Below are 25,835 nucleotides of genomic sequence, written 5' to 3' on the forward strand. Positions count from 1 at the left end.
TCAGAGGCAGTGTGGTCTTTACTCTGGAGGACACCGACCTAATGGAGATGAACACATCTTAATTAAGCCCTCAGCTAGTCACTTCATGGACTCTATTTACTCTAAGACATTGACGCAAAAGGACTCTAAGAATCCATATTGGTGTCAATAGACTGCCAAACTCCTAGTTTACCTGACATTTTTAACCTTGTGAGGATTATTTCATAGTGGCAAGAATATGGAGAATATACTGGATCCATGACCTAAGATAGATTTCTTGATCCATTTCCCCACACAAAAAGCCCAACTTTGTTTTCCTATGTGTGAATCACTCACTTTTTGTCTGTGGCCAATAGTTGCCATTATCTTCCCCTCCTCTTTCTTAGTCCACTAGCTTGGACTAATTCTGACACCAGCAGAGACCAAGCACAAGGAGGACTGTCTCGCTTTCTGCAGTAGATGCAATCCTGAGGAGTTGTGGGTAACTCAGAAACAAAGCTGGAAATCAAATCATACTTGGGGCGATTTATCACTTAATTGCAAGAAGTAGTGATTCCCGAAGTGAATGTTCACTGCCTACTTTGTTAGCAGAAAGGCTAACGTTTTGTAAAGTGAACTACCTTAAACAGGCCATACTAAGGGCAAAGGCAAGTATTTGGGGACCTATTCACTATTTTGAGTTTTCCACCCATGTCTTCCCTCCAGCAAAACAAATACCCCAAGTAATCAGTCTCCCTGTTCCTCAGAGCTACCCACATCTCTATACTATTTGCTTTGCCTGTTTGGGCTGATCTTTCATGTGTCTGCTCTGTGTCTGTCTATCCTGAGGGTAGTGGCCAGAGAAACCTCAGGGCTGCCAGTGGGCTTATATGTTTGTCTCTGGATGAGTAACAAGCTACTTTCAGCCTAGCCAAGACCTGTGAAGCTCTTGACAGCTGGCCTAGAATATGCTCAGGATTTCAGGCCATTGGACAGTGGTAAAGGAAACTGAAACACTGATATGCCTCCCACCCCTAGAAAAACACAAATAGCCATATGTCCCAGAGACATTTCAGGAAGCCCTACTCTTAAGCCCAACTGACATGTGTAACAAACATGTCAGCAGGCCTTTAAAGATGATCCTGCACCAGCACTACGGTGAGCATCTATTTTCTCTTGGATTCATGCCTTGTTGGCCCCATTTCTGCCCTGTATCACACACTCGGGCTCCCCTAGCATTAGCTTCTGGGTAGTTTGGCCAATGGGAGGCACTGGCCAGCAACTGGAGGGTGGGAGATAAGAGAAGCTGGGGTATTTATCCCTCTCCCTCTTTCTCTGGCAGCATCTCCAGTAGTGGGACATTTCTTTTATGGGCTCCAGCTTCTGCAGCATGTTTCTGGGAAGACCCACAATCATCTCTTTGCCTCTGGGGGTCCAGCACCTCAATTCTGCAACAGTGTTCCTCTCATTATTCCACCCTTAGCTCCCTGCTTTGCTAGTCTTGAAATTGCCTCTCCATGGTTTGACTGACAGCATTTCCAAAGAAAAACCACTAAGGGGTACTTACAATCCACAATCCATCAAACTTCAAGCTCTTCTTTGGCTCTTGAGGGTTCACATAGAGCTCCTGTATTTCCATCTTCCACCATGCAGCTGTGCTATCACGTAAGAAGTCAGGAAAAGCAACGTAGGCTCTGTACAGCTGTAAGAGTAACACATGGTTGGGTGTTCACCTGTCTGGGAAGGGGAGTCTGGGGACAAGGAAGGGGCGATGAGCAGGTACTTGTGCAAGACAATGCCCCACTCAGGGTCTGACCTAACCTCAGCTCTGCTGTTACTGCTACAGAGTTTACTGTGAGCACAAAAAGATCAGAGAAGGCTGATTGCATTTTTCATTCTTCTAGAAGGAGGTTACATAGTCTTAAATCCCCTTTAAATGTGAGATTTGCTTTTATGACTGGGCCTTTAATCATATGAGTTGGAAAATTAAATGACTGTGTATAAATGATCGGACTTTGGAAACACAAATGTTTTTCCTACACTGGCCAAATAAAGGAGACCAGTCATCCAGGGAAAAGTGAGCTGCAGAGTGAAGGGGATGCTAGATGCCCAGGCTGATATGGCAGCAACTACTGAGATCAAAACCACTACTCCTTCAAACTGGCAGGCACATTTTTTTCAGATGTAGACAATTCATTAAAAAGCCAGTGCATTCATAACCTCCCCGGTGAAAATATTCTGGACTTTCGTTCATTGTTTTTCAGACAACATTGGATTTAAACAAAATGCAACCCGTTACAGGCACACACGTGAAGATATTTCATTTGATTTCCTTCTACATATTTCCAGATAAGTTGTTTATTGTGTTTTCTGTTTGAGGATCTCCTTCTACCAATAAATTGCCAGATGACAACCATACTCAAGGAGATGCCTTAACCAAGCACTGGAATAAAACTCAGAAGGATCCAGATGTTTAGGCAATGTGAACTAAAATCTGCATGTAACTATACCTTAACCTGAGTTTCATGGTCAAGGGTGGCATCCACATTCACATTGGGCAAGTCTGGCCAAACCTAGAGAAAAAGAAAAAAAATTAAAACCTGCACAAGGCATTGCATATGGACCATGAGATGATTCATGTGTTAGACTCTATTGACATGCTTCTCCATATAATTCTTGGAGATCTTTGTCATTAATTAAATTGTAAGATCTGAATATATGGAATTCTGTTGAGGGGAAATAGGCTGGGGTCCCTTGACTCATTCCATAAGTCTTCAAACTCATTAAGTTCAAAAAGAAAATAAACTAAATCTGCTTTAAATGGAATACTACTTGGCAATGAGAAAGAATGAAATCATGCCATTTGCAGCAACATGGATGAAACTAGAAGGTATTATGCTGAAATAAGTCAGTCAGAGAAGGACAGATATCATATGTTTTCACTCACATGTGGATCTTGAGAAACTTAACAGAAGGCCATGGGGGAAGGGAAGGGGAAAAAATAGTTACAAACAGAGAGGGAGGGGGCAAACCACAAGAGACTCTTAAATACAGAGAACAAACTGAGGGTGGATGGGGGTGGGGGGTAGGGGAAAATGGGTGATGGGCATTGAGGAGGGCACTTGTTGGGATGAGCACTGGGTGTTGTATGTAAGCCAATCTGACAATAAAGTATATTCATAAAACATATATCTGTTGAACAATCACCTTTCAAATGATTGCTTTGCTGTCTGTAATAGACATATAACAAAATTATCTTTATAAATAACAAATTTAAAGCATGACTCTAAAGAAATAGGGTTGATTTCCATTCACAACCCATAAACTTAGCCTCAGGAATCTTAAGCAGCATCGTAACTTATTGGGGACCTCTAATATACATAGCATTAAAAAATCCATAGTTTTAACCACTTGTATCTTTAACTAGAAGGACATTAACTATATAAGTGATTCATTCATTCATTCATCAGACACTTACTGAGCACTTACTATGTGACAGGCACTCTACTACAATCTGTATCTACTGAGACTTAAGTAAGAAATAGTCCTTGTTTTCTAAGAGTCCACAGATAAAACAGGCATGCTGTGTTACATGCTATACTCTCTGAGAAAAACAATATAGAAAAGGGAAGAAATAGGGAGAGCAAAACTGGTCACTGAATGCTTCATAGGAGGGCAATTTGAATTGGTCTTGAAGTGCAGATATAATCTAGGTAAGCTGAGAAGGCAACATCCAAAGACGCAGTAAACATGGCCTGGACCTAACACAACAGGAAGTAGCACAGTACAGTTACAGAGCAGAGTCTGAATCCTGGCTGAGAGCCACTGTCAGCCAGGGTCAGGAAGTTCATCTAAAATCCTGTTGCTATAAATCAAACAGATGAGGATTGAGTCACAAAAAGGAACTAAGGAAGACAAGAGGAAGAGGAAAATCCATAGGACTTAATGGTTTATTTAGATATGGAGGGTGTTAAGGAGCATAGGTTAAAGACGAATGCAAGTTTTGAGTGTGGGTTACTACCAGACACAGATTTCAGAGCCATTCTCAGAGCAATTCTTTAGGTTTGTTACATGACCAGCTGGAATATATAAGGAGTGGAGCACTAGAATATTTCCAGACAATAAAACAAAGCTCACTGATATTTTAGACAATTAGACCTGTAACCTTGGTCTTATTAATCAGCAACAGGCAAACGTCTATGCATTCATAATTTATCTATTACCCAATATATACTTCCAAGACTTATTGATGGCCTCTTTCAATCAAGACATTCTGGTGCCAATTAATTATGGGCATCTTCTCCCAAGGCTTACCTTTCCCCAGACGATTTCATTGTTATCAGGCCATTTGATGAATACGTTGTTTTCCTGCCCTCTCTTGAATGTGGGATAATGGGTCTCGTTGCCAGAAATGGCTGGGTCCTGCAGTGAAAGGGTTTAAAACAGCAAGCATGAGGCACACATCTCCAAGACAACAAACAAAACCAAGATACCCATAGATAATTCGCCTTATGTCTACAAAATTACTGAGGAACAAAGTATGCTATCTGAAAACATTCCTGGAGACAAACCAGGTTAATAAGACATTACCCTCATGTGAAGAAAGCCAATTTATTGTGCTTCTACAGTATAATATCAATATTCTTTCAGACCATGAAGCTCCTTTCTTATGTCATGTCATGTCATGTCATGTCTCCATGGCCCAACCTGTGTATCAAAAGTGGCTTCTCTGTTCACCTCATCCCATACCTGCCTCACTTACTCTATAGTACCCTATTTCACAATTGTCATATAAATTATCACTTTTTGAAATTATTTTTCTTTATTGTTTATTTATTGGCCATCTCTGTTCAATAGAATAAAAGCCCTGTAAGAAAAAGGATATCGTCATTAATTTAGATTATGCACACACATACACACACACACACACACACACACATACTTTGTAGAAGTGATTTTCAAAGACCAGTATTTAATTCATACTTGAATGAATGAGAGAATGAATAAAAGTCAGCAAATAATCCTCTATTTTTTGGATGCCAGAAGGGAGGATCATTTGCAGATAACTACTTCTGTATTTATCAAGAAACAGCTTCCAACGCAAAATAATAAATTTATGTTCTGGATCTTAGCTCAGTTATTTGTGAGGTTCATTAAGAAGAAATAAGTCCCCTGAGCCTCACCACTGCTGGGTAATGATACAACTGGAGGGGTTTTTGAACCTCCTAAGGTAAGGATAAGACTAGGATATAGCTGTTCCCTCTGAGGCACAGCCTGAAACAGGATTTCGGGGTATTGTTGCTATATTCATTGTATCAATCCACAGTTCTAACTCTACCAAGAGAATCATCATAATAAATTACATCCCAGTGGCACTCAGTTATGAAAAATAAATATTGCAAAACATCACCTTTTGAAAGCCATTCTTCATTTGTTTTGTCCTTTGTTTATCTGCTTTTTAAAACTTTATTTTATTTTAAGTTTATTTGTTTATTTTGAGAGAGAAAGAGAGGGAGGTGGGGAGGGGCAGAGAGAAAGAGGGAGAGAGAGAGAAGCCCCAGCAGGCTCCTCACTGTCAGTGCAGAGCCTCATGCGGGGCTCCAACACATGAAGCGTGAGATCATGACCTGAGCTGAAACCCAGAATCGGACACTTAACCGGCTGAGCCACCCAGGTGCCCTTGCTTTTTAAAACTTTAAAAAATATAATGAGAGTTTCACAGAAAGTTGCAAAAAATGTGCAGGGAGGTCTTGCATTACTCTTTATCTAGTTTCCCTCAATGGTTCTATTTTAAACTCATGAGCACAGAAACAGAAAATGGGCTCTAGTCGTCTAAATACCTACCAGAATGAGAACGAATCTCATGCCATTTTTCTTCATTTGGTCAATCAAGAGACCGAGGTTTTGGAAGCTGGGGCTGAGAGTGAAGTCCAGCTTCCGGTCCATGTAATCGATGTCTACATGCTGGACATCCTACAGGAAGGAGCAAGCAAGACACTGGGGGTCCTGTGGCGGTATGCCTCAGGGCACACAAACCATCCTGCCAACCCCAGCTTGGGCCCCTCCTACTTTATCCCATACTCCCCTACACTGACTTTTCAATTCTGCTGATTGAGATTGCTTTCTGATTCCTACCTACAGATCACCTGTCCCCATCTTTCTCCTGTTCCCCCAGCTGGAATTTCCTCTCCTTTCCTTCTCTCCATTCATGTTTTTACCACTTTTCAAACTTCAAACTCAGTGAGCCTATCAAACCAAGTGCTAGATGAATGTTCAAGGGTAGAAAGCAGGGCTTCTCTGAGAAACAGAAAAAACTGTATCTATTTCTCACCCTCTGGTAAACCTGATTGAATTTATTCACATTTAGAATTACATTATTGTATAGCTTCCTCGAATGTGTATATTTCTGCCATCCTGTTTGACTAGATGGTCCTTGAGATGAGAACCTTATCTTCCTTTTTCTCTATACACTACCAAACCTGGCTTCTGTACATGAAAGTTAGTCAATCCAGGATTGTGGGATGATGGCTAAAGCGGTTAATACCTAGTTGAAAAAAAGAGATGTTTCTTTTTGTATGAAGATGAAAAATCACCCTTAAGACCCTAAGTAAAACTTGTTTGAGGGAGCAGAGACTTGTGCATAAGCCAAAGCTTGGAAAACAATGAATTGACATATATATTATTAACACTGATCACCTTGGTGAGGTAGATCTCTGGACTTTTTTCATCTTTTAATTTTCCTCCCCTTTGTGATTTACATTTAATAAATTTATGGAAGAGTAGTATATAAAAAGAAAACACTTAAGGCTGGATGAATGTTTCAAATTATCTTAGATGAGAACATCATAACACTTGATTTTATTTTCATCCTCCAGTCATTGATTGTCCTCTAAACTCTCAAGAGGTGGACTGAAAGCAGAAAAAGAGCATGAGTGATGAGAAACTGATGATTATGGAGGAGAAAGGGCATGCTGTCTTTGGAATTCTGCATGCTGACAGCAATGGACTGCCCTTTTGGGGGCTTATGAAGGAGACTAGGTTGTCTTTATACGATATGCATATACGTGCTTTAGAGAAGACGAAGACTTGTTTTAACTGCTTTCTTTCATATTGGGACTTTATATCCATCCTCTCCAAGAACAATCACAGTATAATCTAGAAATGTCATACTACTCTTGACATGATACTCACTTAGAAGTCCCCAAAGTTCTGGTTTAAGACCAGCCATGACTACTGGAGGATATTCCTGGCAAAAGACAGTGAGTAACTATACCCTCCAATCACAGGGCTAACTTGCTGAAGGATTAATGCATCCAATTCTGAATGCTTGATTTAAAAGGGTGGCATGAAATACATTTAAAAAGCAATGTATTTCATATAAGACTAGGTCCACAGCTACAGTTTCCTTACACTGAAAGAGTCAACAGTAATTTCTCTGAAGATGTTTTCAATCCATAATTAGGCACAATTCCCCATAACTAATTAGACCACAGGCTGAGTGGGTGATCCATACATAGGGAATCTGGGCCGCCATCATTGCCTCATACAATTGGGAGATCTCCTTATCATTCTCGTATCCATAGCGACTTAGCTGGAATCCCAAGGCCCAGTATGGAGTCATTGCTGGCCGACCAATCAACTAGAATAAAGAAGAAAAATGGGTCCAGAAGACTTTTTGGGAAAGAGAAGAAAAGCCTTATACTTGATACAACTTGAGCACTTCTACTGAGCACTGTCCCATCTAAGAGGCCTCCCTCAAGAAAAATAAGAAAGTCAAATAAATATGGAATGATCACTGGCATGTGGAATTATTACTGCTTAGAGATTCTTAGAGTACTCAGCAAATAATTAAGAGACACGTGGGGTATCTGAATGCCTATATACCCCCAACACTAAAACCTGACTTTGGGGGAAGATAGCAGTAGTGTAATAGGAATACCCAAGGACCATAATAGCAAAAATCAGCCTATCTCAGTGCTAAGAATATGGTAATACCCAATAGACAATTGATGACTCATTAATGGATAGAATGACTTCCAACCTCAGTGTACTGTTGAGTTACAAGCTCGGGGGTTGGCCCCAAAACCATATAAAAGTCCAAAATCCCTCCTGTGGTGCGGTATGTCAGGGCAGGAGTGGGCTGGAATGATACATCTGTTAAAAACAAAACAAAGAAGACGGGGAGTCCTTGGAGGTATACGTCACCCAGACAGGGAATGTGCCCTAAAATGTGCTCTTTTCACTCTCCCTCTTGTTTTAAGTCCCTCCTCCTCTGGAAAGCCTTCTCTCACAAAGTGGAATTAGAGATGGGTTTGCAGATACCCCAAACATAACCTTAATCTCAACATCTTGTATCACTCTGTGAAAGGAAGTTAAACTGTCACAGTAAAATAAGGTCAGGCAATTTGGTCAAAATGTGACCCCTAATACCTGGCCCAGAGCTCTTCATAAGTCATGAATGAATGAATGAATGAATGGTCAGTTTATCTGTCCCATTTCCCTACCCTTGAATTTCCCTATTTCTACTGGTATTCCAGATCCCAGGAAAATGGCCACTGCTGTTTATGGTGGTACATGGGAAACGCGCCTCTGTCTTACCCATGGCGTTGCTGTTTAGCAGGAGCACCCCATGGGCACTGCCATCCTGCTCCAGTGCCATGTAGTAGGGGTGGACGCCATAGGAATTCTTCTTGTACTGGGAGAGTCATGGCGGAGAGTAGGCAGCAATCAAAGAGAGAAAAATCCAAAGGATTGTTTCTACATCATAATCCAAACAGCAAACCTCTACTCAATATTGAAGACTGAGCACCACGTCATGTCCTTTATAAGGCTTTCCTTAACCCTCCTTTCCGCCCCAAGTAAAAAACTAGGTGCCCTCCTCCTCCATTCCCTCCTTGTTTATTATTACATAATTCTGTTATAAGCACTGATTACACTGGGTTACCATTATTTCTGCATCTGTCTCTCTAGGCTATAAGCCTCTGGGGAACAGACAGTGTCTCTTTGTACCTGACACATAGAACACACTAAATAAAAGTTTATGAAGTAAAATCCATAGTCTGTGGGAAAAGAATATGGGTGTCTTTTAGGGACAGAAGAGCATAACATGTGGCCTAGTTCACCTGAGCACAGAATTGATCAGTATAAGGTGAGGCTGATTCTTAGGGCGCTATTGGATTAAAATGTACCAAGAGAAACGGATTGATCATCTTATTCTTCCGTGCTTACCGCAGGTGGCTCATCACGAGCGAACATTCCCCACATGTTCCAGCTCATATTTCTCCTGAAAGCTGTGTGCTCAGTCTCCCCAAAGCCGTAGAGGTACTGAGAGGGGAGGCGAGTCGAAATGGAGAGGAACGTGTCGTTGAAAGTAAAGCCGGGGAGCTGAGAGTCCCAACTGCAACAGAAAGGCATACCTTAACACCACACTGATGACAGCCCAGAGCAAACACAGGACGTGTTCAGAAATTCTAGCTGATTCAGAAGCCTCCCGAATGAAGGCATGTGTGGATCCTGGTCCAAGTACTCACTACCAAGGTTCCATGTTTGCATTTTTTATCTGTGATTTGCAAGGCTGAGAACTCCTTTTCTGGATCATGAGCTCCTTTAAGGCAAGGACTATGTCTCGTTCATCTCTTTAGTTGTCATTGTCCAGAGTATTAGTTTGAATACATGTATGAATAAATGAACAAGGTCTAAGCAGACTTACCAACAGAAAAGTGTGGAGCTCTTAGAAAAACTTTTCTGGGGGCACCTGGATGGCTCAGTCGGTTAAGTGTCCGACTTCGGTTCAGGTCATGATATCAGTTTGTGGGTTCAAGCCCTGCGTCGGGCTCTGTGCTGACAGTTCAGAGCCTGGAGCCTGCTTTGGATTCTGTGTCTCCCTCTCTCTCTGTTCCTCCCCTGCTCACACCCTGTTTCTTTCTCTCTCTCTCTCAAAAATAAATAAATATTTTAAAAAAGAAGAAAAAGAAAAGAAAGAGAAAAACTTTTCTGGACTGGCCAAAGGACTTCTTAACAAAGAAGCCAACTGACAAAAGTTAGGCACACAGTCAAAGAGCAAAGGCTGTCCACATGTGCATACACAGGTGATGATATTTACTAGGATGGGGAACTTTGGTCCCAGGCAAAATCCAGACCTTCATTCCATTCCATTAAGCAGCAAGACAAGGGATGACAGATGAGAACTCTTTTCATGTTTAACATTGTAAAAATGCTTTAAGTCTACAGCACTGGTAGAAGAGAAAATTGTAAGAAGTGGTGTGTCTTTCCTTAGTAAACTTTTCCCTCTCTCATTGAGTCTTCTGTTATTTTGAAATGAGGGTATATAGAGTTGACTTCTGTCCTAGGTTATCTGTCATGCATTTTTTTCTTTTTTAGAGAGAGAGAGTGGGTGAGCAGGGGAGAAGGGCAGAGGGAGACAGAGAGAGAGAGAGAGAGAGAGAGAGAGAGAGTCCACGCTGAGCATGGAGCCCGACATGGGGCTTGATCCCATGACCCTGAGATCATGACCTAAGCCAAAATCGAGAGTCAGATGCTCAATTGACTGAGTCACCCAAATGCCCCTGTTGTGCTTATTAAATACAGCTTTCTTTTCTCCTTAACACAAACAATGAGTAGAACATGCATTTTTCTTTTTCTGAAATCAGGCAACACCTATTTTAAACCTCTGGTCCATTTTTCTTTTTGAGTTAGTGCCTAATAGAAAATGGAGTAATAGACCAATTCCCTGTTTAACACACACACACACACACACACACACAAACACACACACACACATTTACATTATCTCTAAGATTAATATTTCACCTGCATTAATTAGAACCACCATAATTAGATCTAGAACCACTTTGATAAAACTAAGTAAATTGTGCTTACATCACAGTGTTGGAGCTTTTTCGTCGAATCTGGATCCCAAAAGGATTGTTCTGAATCCTGACATCATACAGACGGTTTTCAGGGGAGCCAACAGGAGAGGGAGGCATGTTCAGAGGCACTGGGACCTCGTACCTTTTGTTAGTGGCATCAAAGATCTGACAAGAGAGAAAGAAACTTTCTGATGGAATAATCTTAGACCTAAAATCCCTCATGCCAGCTCATATAATTCATTTCCCATGTTTTCTGGCCAGTTTGAATCACATGGGGGAGGCATCAAATATCCCAAAGCAAATAGATGTGAAGCCTCCCCACCTACAGTGCCCGATATGGATCCTGAACTCAAAATGCTCCTAGAAATACCTATTCAAAGGCAGGGAGGGCACTTTCTCTAAATAGTTTGTGAATTATGGGTATAGAATTTCATGGATAGAATATGTGTGTGTGTGTGTGTGTGCGTGCATGTGTGTGTGTATGAGAATGTGAATATGAACGTGCATGTAAAGGGTGTGAGATGACATTTGGGCATGTGAGTATATTTTAGAAATAGAGAACTGAGTTTTCTCTAATGTGGACTCAAATCTTAATGGTTGAACTTCAGACACTTAAGACAAGTTTTGTCTATAGCCTTGTTTCTCAAAATTGTGTTTCTCAGACCCAAAGCAGCAGTATAACCTGCAGTCTTGTTAGGAATGCAGAATCTCAGGCCTCCCTCCCATTCCCCTTTTGAATCTGAATCTTCATTTCCACAAGACCCCAGGGTGATTCATGCAATATTACAGTGTGAAAAATAATTTCTAGAGAAGAGCTGTCTAAGGCGGTATTGTCACCAGCGAGACCCTGTGACTCCCTGAATTCAGGATTGACTCACTGAACTCAGGAAACCCCTAGAAGCTTCTGCCTAACTGTCAATTTCATCTTTTAGAAATTAACTAATGGATTGCTGGAACAGGAAAAGGGACATTTGAGGAGAGGTCTGTGCAGATGAATCAGAAAGTGGAGGGTGGGTGATGGGTATTGAGGAGGGCACCTGTTGGGATGAGCACTGGGTGTTGTATGGAAACAAATTTGACAATAAATTTCATATTAAAATAAATAAATTAATTAATTAATAATAAATAAATAAATAAATAAAATAATGTCTGTAAATGCACTTAATAAATCAATGTAACAAAAATGTAAAAAAAAACCCTAACACCTGCATTTAAAAAAAAAAAGACAGTGGGGACAGTTACCTTAGCTTCATTATAATGTTAAAACCCCCCTCTGAATATTCATCCCAAGCCCTAACGAAAGGAGCCTACTTACCTCTGTTTGGGAGTCCCTGACTTTGGAAATCCTTCCCTGGGGTCTCCCTATTTGTACACATAAAGATGACCCTAGTGAGGCAACTCCACCTGACATAGTCTGTCTATAACCCACCAAGCAGCAAACCCACTTTTGTTCATTAACCCACCAAGCAGCAGATCCACAAGATACTTGTGGCCATTATGTACTTGAAATATGCTAATCTGAACTGAGACTCACTATAAGTACAAAATACACACCAAAATTTAAAGAGTTAGTATGATGAAAAGATCCTAAAATATCTCAAGAATTGTATTTAGACTACACGGTAAGATAACATTTCAGCATATTGGTTCAACAAAATGCTATTAAAATGAATTTCATTTGATATTTTTTCAAATATATTTTAGGAATGTGGCTATCAGGAAGTCTATGTGGTTCACACTGTACTTCCATCAGACCAGAGCTGTGGGCCTCAAAAGTGTGGCCCCTTAACCCGCAGCATCAGCATCACCCGGAAACGTGTTAGAGAGGCAGCCTCTCAGGCTGGAAACTCCGGGGGCAGGGCCCAGCAATCTGAGCTTCAACAAGACCTGTAGGTCATTCTGGTGCTCTCTGAAGTTTAAGAACCACTGCTAGAAAAATAACTCTAAAGGTAGAAGTGGGTTAATGCCACTATGTGAATTTCCCATGGAGCAGACACGTTTTTCACAGGGCTGAGTAATGGTCCTTTGAGGATGCTTATGCCTGAGCACTCAGAGGTGCAGGAAATTCACAACCCTGGTGGATCCAAGGTTATGTCCTGGGTCCACCATCCTCCTAGCTCTCTGACATTTACTTCCCTGGGCTGCCGTGCCTTTGTCCGTAAAATGAGGGATTTGGACACGAAGATGTTTCAGTGACTTTCATCCATATGGAGCTGTAAGAATTCCATGTTGAGGATCAGAACCTGCAACGCCTTGAAAATTACCTTGAACTGCAGCATGTTTTCTGTGTGGTAGATGACACTCAGGCGGAGGAAGCTGATCGTTGCAGAAAGAGAACCAGCAGCAGTGGCTGCTCGAGTTGATTCAGGGGTCATCAGGTGGGTGAGGTCTGTGGTGATGCCCGTAGGCAGGTACTGAATGTTACTGGCAGCATAACTAGGGATGGTGTCATAGTAACAGGTAGGCACACCAGGAACAGTTGTGTCCTGAATAAGAGGAGAAATCCTCCATCAGCCTCTAACACCCACACTTCAAGGACCTAATTACCAAGGAAGTTGGTTCACACGGCCTGAGTCTCTTACACCATGCCCATTATTATGGGCTGAGTTATGCCCCCCCACCCACCCCACCAAAGATATGAAGTCCTACCCTGGTATCTGTTAGAGTGACCTTATTTGGAAATAGGGTCTTTGCAGATGATCAGGTTAAATGAGATCTTTAGAATAGGCCTAATTCAAGATGACTGCTGTCCTTATTAAAAGGGGACATTTGGACACAGACCTGCCCCCAGTGAGAATGCCATATAAGGATAAAGGCAGAAATCAGGGCGATGTTTTTTTATAAACCAAGGAAGACCAGAGAGTGCCAGACAACAACCAGAAGCTGGGAGAGAGGCATAGGACAGAGTCTCCCTCTCTTCTCTCAGAAGGACCCATATTTACTGACATCTTGATCTCAGATTTCTAGCTCCCTGGAGTCTGAGATAACAAATTTATGTTGTTCTAAGTCACCCAGTGTGTAGTACTTTGTTATGACAGCACCAGCAAATGAATAGATCCATTTAAAAATACATGCCCATTGGCTTCCTCCCCTCGGTGAACAGGGAAGTGTCAGAAGAAAGCCTGATCTGGAGACTGGAATCTCAGGCAGGGTTCTGCCCCCCACTGCCCTCACGGCCCCCATTGTGATCTTGGGGTAATCACTTATTTTCTCTGACTTTCATTCTCTCTGTTTTTCAAGTGATGAGAAACAGTCTTACCTTCCTGCATGGACCCTCTCATAGATGGGAAAGAATCGCTTAAAAGACTCCATACACAATGCATACCCAATGTATCATGGATGTATTAAAAATAAAAGTGGGGTTTTTAATGTTGTGGTTGGAGGAAAGAGACAGCCAGAGTGGCAATAAGTATATTTGGATTCAGGATATCTGAGGAAAACACTGGTCACCTATCACACAGAATTGGCAAAATAATTCAACGGTTGACAGAGTGTCAGTTTCCTTCTGAAGGATGATTACGGTTCAACCCATCATCATTCGGAAAGTGTTTTCTAGGTGTCTAATTACTCGTGGGGCAGTTTTTACAACTTCCCGCTCACTGTGGTGATGTGTTCCAGATCACTACCTCCCAGAGGCAGCCCCGCTTCCTGCAATGCTCCAGAGTGAGGGGGGGCTCATCAGGGTAGCAGTTGAATTTCTCCAGGTCACTGACTGGAAGTTCCCATTTAATGGAGAATTCTTGTCCAAGTACCAGTCCCTTGAGATCAGTAATCTTCACCACCTGAGGGAGGAGAAAGGAGGCTGTGGTGACAAAAGAGGTGAGGTTGAGCCACCTGGATAATGTCCTTCCCTGATGATCTTCATTCAATACCAGTTCATCCAACACCACTTTGTCATGGGATATTTGGAACATTAGCTTTTACCCTCTGGGGCTTTTGACCTCCCTGTCAGGAAAATGGACTTGGCTTATTCCTGACCTTTCTCACCTCGTGGAGTCCTGTGGGATACTGAATGGGAAGGGCTGTACAGATCACAGGCAGGGCTGTCTTTTTCAGACTTTGCCCCCTGGGTGTGGTGTGCATACATTTTAATAATGATGGCAGTAATCACACAAACTAAAACTACACTGAGCATTTATATGGGCCAAGCACCGTGACAACCACTTTGTATGCATTATTTCTATCAATCCTAGAAGGTGATGCTATGCTGCAAATACCACGGCTACCTCCATCTTACAAGATCAAAAATGAGCTGTAGAGGGGCTTAATGCTTTCTTTGCCCAAGATCTCACAGCTAGGGGACAGTGGAGCTAAGACTGGAACCCCATCCTGCCTCATTCAAGAAACCAGGCTCGTACTGTTAGCTATATGCATTGTCAAAATGGAAGGGGGCTGCCCTAAGAAATAGTGGATTTCCTGGTGCTTGAAATACTCAACTAACAATTGGAATCTTTTGTCAGAGATTATCATGTAAGGGACTCCTTCAATAAGAGCAGAACTGGATTACCCCTTGTATTTTATTTAACTCTCATTTTCTAAGATGGTATAAAATTAGCATGTCTTTTATACCTTTATACCTTTTATACCTTTTACACCTATATCTTTGTGTCTGAAGCAAAGAGAGTCTTTAACTCAAATGGGAGGACAAATGTGTGAATACTCTCCAGGGCTAGGCCAAAGTATTGAATCATATTTTGACCACATCACATCTGGGATCAGCAGGTCTAGTTTTAAATCTGCCCAGAGAAGAACTGCCTTCTCTGCCTTCTACAGTATTATAATGCAAAGAAAGCTCAGGAGTCCATATTGAGCATGCATATGATTCTCCTTCAGCAACTTCCCTGTGATGGCATAGATTTTGCAGTGAGCCAGTAACTGCTGAAGGTCAAAAGAGCAAGGGAGAGCAGTCTGTAAGAACCTTAGGCCAGGGCTTTCGATAAGGGCCCTGAAAGGAGGGAACAATCTCGTACCTTTGATGAAACATTGTAGGTAACATTTAAAATGGACCTGTAAGAATTCTTCAATGAAACAGTGAAATTCATAGGTTGCTTGTCCATTCCCAAGATTATGATATCTGTAAACGTGAGGTTGTTGGGGTCCGTATAGTTATTATTTATAACCTTTGCCTGTAGATGGTTCTGGAAAAAAAAAAAAGAAACAACACACATCTACTTAGAAACCCGGTACATCACCAAATACCACTCAACAATTTTCTTTCTGACATCTAAGCTATGTCCTTTATCTCTGAAGTTCTTTTTTTTAAGTTTATTTACTTATTTTTGAAAGAGAAAGAACACACAGGAGGAGCAGAGAGAGAGAGACAGAGAATCCCAATCAGGCTCTGCACGGTCAGCGCAGAGCCCCAAGCAGGGCTCGAACTCAAGAACCGTGAGATCATGACCTGAGCCGAAACCAAGAGTTGGACGCTTATCCTACTGAGCCACCCAGGCTCCCCTATCTCTGGAGTTCTAACTGGTGCCTGGTGATCATCCCCAGGGAATTTGTTAACCCAGACTCTTAACAGTCTTCAATCTTTCAGTAACATTTCATGTTTGTTTGGGTTCACTGATTATTTATCGATTCTATCACTCAGGAAATACATTCTGGACATCACAGAATTTCCAAGTGACACTATGGGTACTCATAAAACAGACAAAAAGACATGATTATGCATAGAGACTTGTGGGCACACAAAGGTGAAGACATACACATACACACAAAGAGGGCCTAGATGACTCTTTCTTTTTATTTTAATGATAATAAGAGCTGAAATTTCTGAACCCTTACTGTGTGCCAGGCACGGTACTAAGCATCTCATTGAATTCCGACAGGAAGCTATGAGGCTAAAGCCACCGTGAGCCCCATTCTTCAGATGAGAAGACTGAGGCCAAGGTAGGCAGACCACCTACCCGGGGAGCCACAGTTCAAAGTGATGTAGTTGACCTCTAACCAAGGTGAGACTAAAGACTGAAGAAAAAAAACGGGGACACTTTGATGTTTAAAAAGACTAGGCAACCCACAAATGATTTTTTGCAAAGGTGTAAAAACAATGCAATGGAGAAAAGGGAGCCTTTTCAACAAATGGTGCTGGAGCAGTGGGCCATCCAGAGGCCCCAAGGAGAACCTGTACCTAAACCTCACATCTTGATAATAATCAACTCAAAGCAGGGGCACCTGGGTCGCTCAGTCTGTTGAGCATCCAACTTTGGCTCAGGTCACGATCTCACAGTTTGTGAGTTCAAGCCCCGCGTCAGGCTCTGTGCTGACAGCTCAGAACCTGGAGCCTCCTTTGGACTCTGTGTCTCCCTCTCTCTCTCTCTGCCCCTCCCCCACTTGCGTTCTGTCTGTGTGTCTCTATCTCTCAAAAATAAATAAACATTAAAAAATTAACTCAAGGCAGTTCACAGACTTAAAGGTAAAACTCAAATTTTTAGGGAAAAAATACAGGAGAAAATATTCAAGATCTAGGGATACAAAGAGTCCTTAGAGTGGACACCAAAAAGCATGATCCATAGGGGGATCTGGGTGGCTCAGTCAGTTAAGCGTCCAACTTCAGCCCAGGTCATGATCTCATGGGTCATGGGTTCAAGCCCTGGGTCAGATTCTCTGCTGATAGCTCAGAGCCTGGAGCCTGCTTTGGATTCTGTGTCTTCCTCTCTTTCTGCCCCTCTCCTGCTCATGATCTGTCTCTCAAAAATAAATAACCCTTAAAAAGAAAAGAAAAGAAAAAAGAAATCCCTACCCATGCACAGACTTCTAAGAGAATCCAACTAGAATTCTCATATGACCCGCTACCATCACTGCCTTTCTTCCTCTTGGTCCCCTCGGGAGAGAGATGAGGCAAGTAATGTTCTGTGTCTTTCTGTATCTTCCAACCTCTCAAAACCACCACTTAATACCTGTGCCCAAGTTTTGGGGGCTGGAAAAGAGGACCATTATGGAAGAACCTCCAACAGGCCCCATGCCCCTACCCACATCCCACACATGCTTGCACCCCACCAAGGACACATCCCCGAAGCTAGGACTCATCCTATCAGACTCAGAGGTAAGAATTTTTTTTCCAGAAAAATCCAAGTTCTTCACTGAAGTCATACTGATATTTGATAAACTTATTTATATATCTAACATAGATTAAAAACTATCATTTTAACTCTAATTTTTTCTGGGATTGTCACAAGCCCTGTCTCTGTTCCACATCGCCAAGCATCACAGCAAACCAAAAACTCAAGAAGAAATCACAGAAAAGGATGCACACTGTGTTCTCCTCAATAACAGTACTTACGGAGGCGACAGAAAAATCATACAGAATATACTTTTCATCTAAAAGAGAAAGACAGAAGGGTACCTGTTATTATAGGAAGCAGAGGAGCTGTGCGGTCATGCTTTCCTCTTCATGTGGAATACCTCTGCTTCCCCAAGTTCTGCCCATTTTTCTCAAGCCTCCAAGTTTCTTGGACCGCTTCTACCAGCACTAATTGCATCCCCCTCTGAGCTCCCATGGTACTTTGTCGTGCCATTTTGCTGGCATTTCAAACATGGTGACCTCCACTTATAGTCATCCGCGTGCACACTGTATCTATCCTGCTGGACCAGGAGTTCCTCGGGGGCAATGTCTACAGCTCATCCATCTTTATATCCTCTATATACAGTGCAATGATAAATAGCCAATGAGTATTAAGAAATGCTAATCGCACGCAGGGCACGGCTTTTATATAATCACAGGCCACACATAAGCTTTTGTCGGTTACCTCTATGGAAATCTTACAGTGGAAAATCACACTACACAAATTAGATACTCCACCTTGATAGTAATCAAAGCAATATTTTACAAATCTATTTACAAAACGTATTATTTGGTATTGGTAATGATACCCAGAGAAGAGAATAATTAAACTAAACCAAATAATGTGTGTCACTTTGGTAGAGTCAATAACATGCAAGTTGCTTATCTGAAGTCTATTTTAATGCATTGTGCTTGGCTAACTGAACTTTCAGAATAAATTGGTTCTAAGCTACAGAAGCAAGCACTGATGATAACAGGGTTAGTGCCATTCTGGACAGCCTACAATGACTACTTTCCACTGAGAAGCCCAGGGAGGGCACCAGAGGGAAGCCTACCTTTGAATTCACCATTATCCCAGTACAGCTCTCCCTTCGCTTCTCTCTTATAGTCCAAGGCAACAATGAGTCCCAGGGGATTCTTCCGACTGTGAAAGAGCAACCCTCAATTTTCAGAGAATGAAGAAGACATAGAACTATGTTCAACCAACCCCTTTTATGCCTTAGGGACAGATGAACTCAGAGTCTATCCCAGAAATGGAGTAGATATTGACACTGTATGGAAACACAGAAGTTGGGTGTGGGTAGACAACAGAGGCTGGTAGTGAATGAGCATAACAATGGTAGAAGGAGGCCGTTCCTGCCAAAGACTGGGCTTGCAATACTACTAATAATCAGCACTTACTGGGTGCTTGCCATGTGTCAAGCATTCTTCTAAGTGCCCTATGGACAATAAACCACGTCTACTATATTTTCATTTAACCTGCATGATAACACTAAAAACTCAAACCATTGTCATCCCCAGTTGACTAGTGATAGGCAGCAACACAGAAAGTAGGTTGTCCATGGCAATACATCTAATGTGTAATAGAGCTGGAGCCTGAACCTGAACTTTCTGACTCTTGACCCTGGAAGCTATGTTGACTTCCATGTGATAACTCTTACCTCCTATTTACCTTGCATTCTCTCATGCTTAAGGGAATCTACTTGAAGACAGTTGCTGGCCATAGGGAAATCCTCATGAATGACTGTTTTGACTGTTCTTAAAATCCGATTCAGTCCCCAAGTGAAAGGCTCTAGAAACATGGAGGAGCTGAGGCTACCTTACCCACTAAATGAACACGAAGGTGCCACTTCAGGGCTGACCTTGAAAGGAGGGGAGATGGATTACTGACTGGAGATGTTTTCCCATGATCTTTCCACATTTAGTGTCCATTTGCCTGCCCCATAACACACTCCCCTTGGAGCATCAGAGCAGTCACACCGTAGAAGAATGAGGGAGGAGCTTACCTGGCCTCAGTGGTTGTGTTGGGCTGCTGGGTGGGAAATATGAAGCCCCCACGGAGGTGAAGTCCAATCCTATCGGGTGGTAGCTGCATCTCCACCAGTTGTTTCCTCCACTGGATAGCTACTCCCTAGCCAACGGAATGAGGACAGAGCACGTAATGGACTGTTGGACTAGAAGGTACTGTGGAGATCATTTAGTTCAGTCACCTCATTTGCAATGAATCAGTCAGAGAAAGACAAATACTATACGATTTCACTCATATGTGGAATTTAAGAAACGAAACAGATGAACATATGGGGGGGTGAGAAGAGACAGGCAAACCATAAAACAGACTCTTAACCACAGAGAACAAACTGAGGGTTGCTGGAGGGGTGTTGGATGGCGGGATGGGCTGACTGGGTGATGGGCATTGAGTAGGGCACTCGTTGGGATGAGCACTGAGTGTTATACGTAAGTGATGAATCACTAAATTCTACTCCCCAAACAATATTACACTATATATTAACTAATTGGAATTTAAATAAAAATTTGAAACAAAAAAAAGGAAAGCAGAGACCCCCAAAAGCAAAGGATTGCCCAAGGCATAATTAAAATAGATAGCAGATCTGAGACTCCAATCTGCCCTATTTCTTTATATTGTACCATGTGGTGATTCCACCACTGGGCTTTCATTCACTAGGGTATCACAGCCTCCAGCCAATTACTAGTTCTCACAGCTGCAGAGTAACCAGGTTCATAAAATGAAAATTCCTATAAACCTACCCCAGTTATGCACATTTCATAGTATGTCTAGAAAGACCTTCTTCACAGAGAAGTACTCTCTATCAACTGAAGTTAAAGCATTGCACCATTATCCTCCCCCAAGCTCCCAGGACCGTTGCCTTAGAAATGCCCTCTGCTAGAGGCTGGTCTCTGACCCAAGCGGGGCTGCCTTACTTACTGTCTCATAGTCGTACCACACGGCATCCGGTATGTATGCCTTCACTTTGTCCACACCCTAGGGAAACCCCAACAATGAGCAACATCAGCACACCCCTTACAGTACACAATGCCTCATATGTTTGTCTGTACCATCTTGAGAGACGGTTGGGATCATTCCATTCTACAAGTGCAAATACAGATACTTAGAAAGTTGGGCAGTTTACTGAGAGCAGAGTTGTGCCCAGAAATTAAAATGTGGATCCTGAGAAACTGAACAGAAGACCATGGGGGAGGGAAAGGAAAAAAAAAAAGTTAGGGGGGGGGGAGGCAAACCATAAGAGACCCTTAAAAACTGAGAATAAACTGAGGGTTGACGGGGGGTGGGAGGGAGGGGAATGTGGGTGATGGGCATTGAGGAGGGCACCTGTTGGGATGAGCACTGGATGTTGTATGGAAACCAATTTGACAATAAATTTCATATTAAAAATAAATAAATAAGTTTTGCTTCAAGGCTCTGGAACTTCCCAAGAGAAGCATAGAAAGTTCTTTCACTGAGCTACTTGTGTAATCTGATGGGTGGGAGGAGACTGAAACAGCCAAACCTCTAGGAGAACCTTCCAGTAGGACTGCCCGCTGCCCAGCATCTGCCCAGAGACGGGTCTTTGACATGAATACACTGGTGATCTTTCATGTTTATAAAATGGCCAGCATAATCCTGATTCCTCCCCCACACTTCCCCACTCATACTTAGGAAGGGTATGTGTGGTCCTTCATATATATGGTCTCCAGGGTAACACCCTCCCCTTGTCCAGACCTCTCTCCCTCCCTGTTTCTCTCTCTCGCCTCTTCTCTTTTCCCGATCCAACCTCAAGAGCACACATCCTTTGGTCAAAGGGAAGTACAGACAGATGGCCAGCTGAAACTCCCATGGCATTTAAAGCCCCTGTCAATGCATGGCCATAGGCTTAAGAAAACAAGTTTTAATGTAATTTTACAAAATGGAAATTGTTTTGCTTGGTGACGCAGTGGACCAAGAATTACTATTTTTATAATTTCCAAACTTTCATAATTTTTCTCTCATTCATATTTGTATTGATATTTAAACACAGCTATAGACACTCGGGACTGAGCTTATCCAGCCAGAGAGCCATGAGGACAAGTGTGATATTCCACACTATTGTTCAGATTATAAAGATACCTCATATAAAACAGGTGTGATGAGAAGTCCAGGCCCCCATAAGAACTGCTCATGCACCTCCCATGTAGCTGGGTCCTGGTAGAACCTAGAAAACAGAGAAGGCAGATGAAACCTCCAATACAGAACAACAGCACACTAGATGGCAACAAGATCCTGACTAACCAGGTGAGATCAGGATCTGAGAGGGACTCTTGGTGGGTCAGGAAACTCACTCATGGACAAGGGGCCTTGCCACGGTGTCTCCCCGGGTGTGAGCTCGGTAGAAAAGGGTGTAGAGATAGGGGAGTAGAGTGTAGCGGATGTTCAGATAATGTTTGGAGGAATTCACCAGCAGAGAGTGGCTGCCAAAGGCAACGGGATCCTGATCCTAGGAGAGAAGGAAGCAAATATTAGATACTTCCATTGTGTTTTGAAAGTTTGTTCCCTTATGATAAGAAGCTTTCTCAGATAAAAGTAGCTATGGTCTCCACCTTGGAAGATAGCAAAGGGTTCCCCAAACTACAAGGATCTTGGTCCTGCTTCTTCATCATAGATGAAAAAACAGTATCAAAGATTAATGGTTTTACCAATGTAAACTGCAAACATGTGGCAGAGTTTAAATTTGACAGGTGTCTTATGATCCCAGTCTATGGCAGCCACAAGGGTGATAAAGAAGCCCATGGAGGTTACCATGAAGATAAAAGGGCTATAGAGGGTCCTGCTCCCTTGAGAGCTGATCTAATTTATTTTATACCTTGAGGTTCCTCATAGTACTTCATAGTACCAGTGGACCCCAATGGTCCCATCTTATAAAAGGTAGTGACAGACATAATAGCACCACAGAAACTCTAACACCTCTTCTCACCTTTGTTGGTGGGTAAAAGAAAAATCAATATAAATCACAATAAAATCACTCAATATGTATATATTCCTTCCCATACACCCTTATCCCAATATTCTGCTCTTTGGGCCTATGACCCCAAATTTATCTATTCTCCTTCTGCACTTAGGGCCAACCTATAGGATTTTCTGCAATCCTCTTTGAGAACAACTAGATTAGACAATCCAAGAAGTTTCCATCCCTTCACTTGGAGACCTTACCACGAACTCAGGCCCATTATGATTCCTTGATAGTGGATAAAAGGCTCCAAGCTGCATCCACCTTCTGCAGAGCTCCTCTGTGACATTTTTTGTATAACCACAGATGTTGGCACCTACCTGGAGATTTAGCACACATACAAGTACAGTGGTCAGTGAGAGAGGAGACAGCAGTGATTGTACACCTATGTAGTAAGGGGACAAACTCTTTTTTATTTCCACCATTCCATGTTTAAAGGGGTTCTCCAGGCTTTCAGGGCCAGCCCCCAGCCATATGGAAGAAAGCAGCAAATAGGCATCGTGAATCAGCTGACAAGAGGAAGACTGATTGGTGGTATATCAAGGGCTCATCCTCAATATTCAGCTCCCAATTTCATCCTTTGCTATTCACTGATGCTTTGCTGATGGACATTTTCTGTGATGTTAATATATTTTACTCATGGTGTCTCTATTCTAACTTCAGAGATTCTATGGATGACTACCCACTGATAAAGTTTTACCATTCATCTTCAAAATACAGTTCATGCCACATATAAAAATGAATTTTCTTTTTTTAATGTATGAAATTTATTGTCAAATTGGTTTCCATACAACACCCAGTGCTCATCCCAAAAGATGCCCTCTTCAATACCCATCACCTACCCTCCCCTCCCTCCACCCCCCATCAACCCTCAGTTTGTTCTCAGTTTTTAAGAGTCTCTTATGCTTTGTCTCTCTCCCACTCTAACCTCTTTTTTTTTCCTTCCTAAAAATGAATTTTCTAATACATACCACACAGAGACATATATGCTTCTTGGTTTTCAGACACCTCAAAGACTAGTAATGGAAAGAATGCCAAAGGAGAAAAAGTTAAGTTTCCTTGGTTAAGAGGAAAACTCACCATGGGGATACCAAATAGGTTGAACTCAAGGATACTAGGGATGGACCATCGGAGATCATCCCATGTGGCTGCATTGTCTCCCAACCAATGAGCAGCAAACTTGCCAGACCCAGCAAAAGTAGAACGGGATAAGATGAAGCTACTTTTGTTCAAGGGAATACCCTCCATGGCCCTGAAAAGGAACACAATCAATTGAATGTGAAGTGAGCTGTGAATGTCTAGGACTCACCTATATCCAAGGGCAGCAATGGACTTTCCAACCAAACAGAAAAAGCATCAGGGCATCATAAGCTAGGTGAGCAAACTAGTTTAGCATTAAGAGCTTCTTTCCCACTTCTGAATAAGGTTTTAGACTTCATGTAAGACAGCACAAACCTCTATAGTCCAGCCCCCGCCCCCCGCCCCCCGCCCTAAGAAATGTCTCTAGACTCCTGTCCTCTTGATTATGCTTTCTTCATCTTGTTGGATCTGGTTGTGCCTCTGACCCTTCTGGTCGACAAGACACTGGAACCGTGCCTTGGGTCTTTGGCTCCGTCTTCTCCCTCCAGACAGAGATTTTCCAATGGCCCTTGTTTCCATGCTTTGCTGCCCATACATATATCATCCTGTTTAGTATAACACCAGTTCATGTTGAAACTCTGTAGCCTGTGCTGGCCTAGGAGGATAGTTTGTACACCACGTGGGCTCCAGGCACCTGGGTTCCTCAAAAGCTTCAGAACTTATCATTAGCAGTTCTCAATGTTGGGAAATCTTAATTAATATGAGATCAGTGAGTCTCAAAAGATGACATATGATACTCTTTATAAAGTTAAATGCAATCCAAATACAAAATATTATTTGCATTATACTACATATAAGATATTATATATCAAAAAAGACTAGATAGAAGAGAAAGCAAAGGAATTGAAAAGATGGAGTGCAGAAAGATAAAGACTTCAGGATGGAGGGGAGCATGGGGTGGGAAGAACACGTAGTTAGATGACGGCTCTTTTCCTAGCTTTTATTCTGAATACTCTTTTGCATAGGCACTTCCTCGAAATGCCTCTCCCTCCTTTCTCCTTCCCTGATAAACAGCTCACACCTTCCTTTAGGGATCTCGTATTAAACAAAATTACAACTATGGGGTAGTGATACCCTGGCCACAACTGCTGTGAGCCCTTTCCTTTTGGTACATGGTCTGAGACAAGTGTGCCAGCAGGCACCGGGCAGTTCCTCACAGACCCTGTCACAGCCACCAATTCTTCCCCACTTCATATCCTGAGGACCGCCGTATGAGGAGTCTATCAATGTCAAATGACTTACAAGGGCAGAGGGGAGAAAATTCTGAAAAAGAAGATGGGTTTAGAAGAGTGAGCCCTCCATTTGTACAATTTAACAAGTGATAAAGGTAACATAAAGGAGAAAACTCACTCTTCCACCCTTACCCTCACGTCTACTTGGCTCTCGATGAGCAGGTACTTTGCCTTTATTACCACTGACTAGGGGGTTTATTGTATGCTGCAGTCATGGATCATAAAAGAAACACCTTCAGGTTGTACAGAGTAAAACTGAAACAGGGATAAGGTTATCTGAGGTTACAGGTTTATCTAGAGGCCAACCTTCATGGTACCACAGATTAAATAAGTCTGTTTTCAAGCCCAGAGGGACAATCTTCTTCAGAGATCCTCATGTCTCTCCTTTCTATCCCTCAAGTTTGGTCTGCTTATCATCCAGTCCTGATCTCTGAGGGGATCTGATCTTTCTACTTTCAGCTTAGAGGGAGGAGAAGTTCATTCTTGGGGTAAACCAGTAATCACTGCCCCCAAACAATATTTCCAGGAAGCCTGAGCCAAATAGCCATCAGATCTATGACTTAAATTTTCCTGA

The 25,835-nt window shown here is 42.3% G+C and overlaps 1 protein-coding gene across 1 annotated transcript in view; it reads right to left on the reverse strand.

Annotated features, from left to right (window-relative positions):
- The window catches only part of MGAM2 (maltase-glucoamylase 2 (putative)), an 85,941-nt gene that overhangs the window by 25,681 nt on the left and 34,425 nt on the right, over nt 1–25,835 (reverse strand). Inside the window, exons 16-35 of the mRNA XM_058724036.1 lie at nt 23,970–24,141; nt 23,093–23,209; nt 22,225–22,379; nt 22,013–22,097; nt 20,834–20,890; nt 19,896–20,020; nt 18,945–19,033; nt 18,109–18,146; nt 15,797–15,964; nt 14,453–14,608; nt 13,091–13,312; nt 10,837–10,991; nt 9,187–9,355; nt 8,557–8,653; nt 8,000–8,112; nt 7,472–7,597; nt 5,803–5,931; nt 4,273–4,380; nt 2,469–2,531; nt 1,526–1,660 (exon numbers count right to left, since the gene is read on the reverse strand). Coding sequence (XP_058580019.1) covers nt 1,526–1,660; nt 2,469–2,531; nt 4,273–4,380; nt 5,803–5,931; nt 7,472–7,597; nt 8,000–8,112; nt 8,557–8,653; nt 9,187–9,355; nt 10,837–10,991; nt 13,091–13,312; nt 14,453–14,608; nt 15,797–15,964; nt 18,109–18,146; nt 18,945–19,033; nt 19,896–20,020; nt 20,834–20,890; nt 22,013–22,097; nt 22,225–22,379; nt 23,093–23,209; nt 23,970–24,141 — 2,479 coding nt within the window. The remainder of the gene's footprint in view (nt 1–1,525; nt 1,661–2,468; nt 2,532–4,272; nt 4,381–5,802; nt 5,932–7,471; nt 7,598–7,999; nt 8,113–8,556; nt 8,654–9,186; nt 9,356–10,836; nt 10,992–13,090; nt 13,313–14,452; nt 14,609–15,796; nt 15,965–18,108; nt 18,147–18,944; nt 19,034–19,895; nt 20,021–20,833; nt 20,891–22,012; nt 22,098–22,224; nt 22,380–23,092; nt 23,210–23,969; nt 24,142–25,835) is intronic.

This window comes from Neofelis nebulosa, chromosome 4 (genome assembly GCF_028018385.1).
Source record: "Neofelis nebulosa isolate mNeoNeb1 chromosome 4, mNeoNeb1.pri, whole genome shotgun sequence".
Classification (NCBI taxonomy): Eukaryota; Metazoa; Chordata; class Mammalia; order Carnivora; family Felidae; genus Neofelis; species Neofelis nebulosa.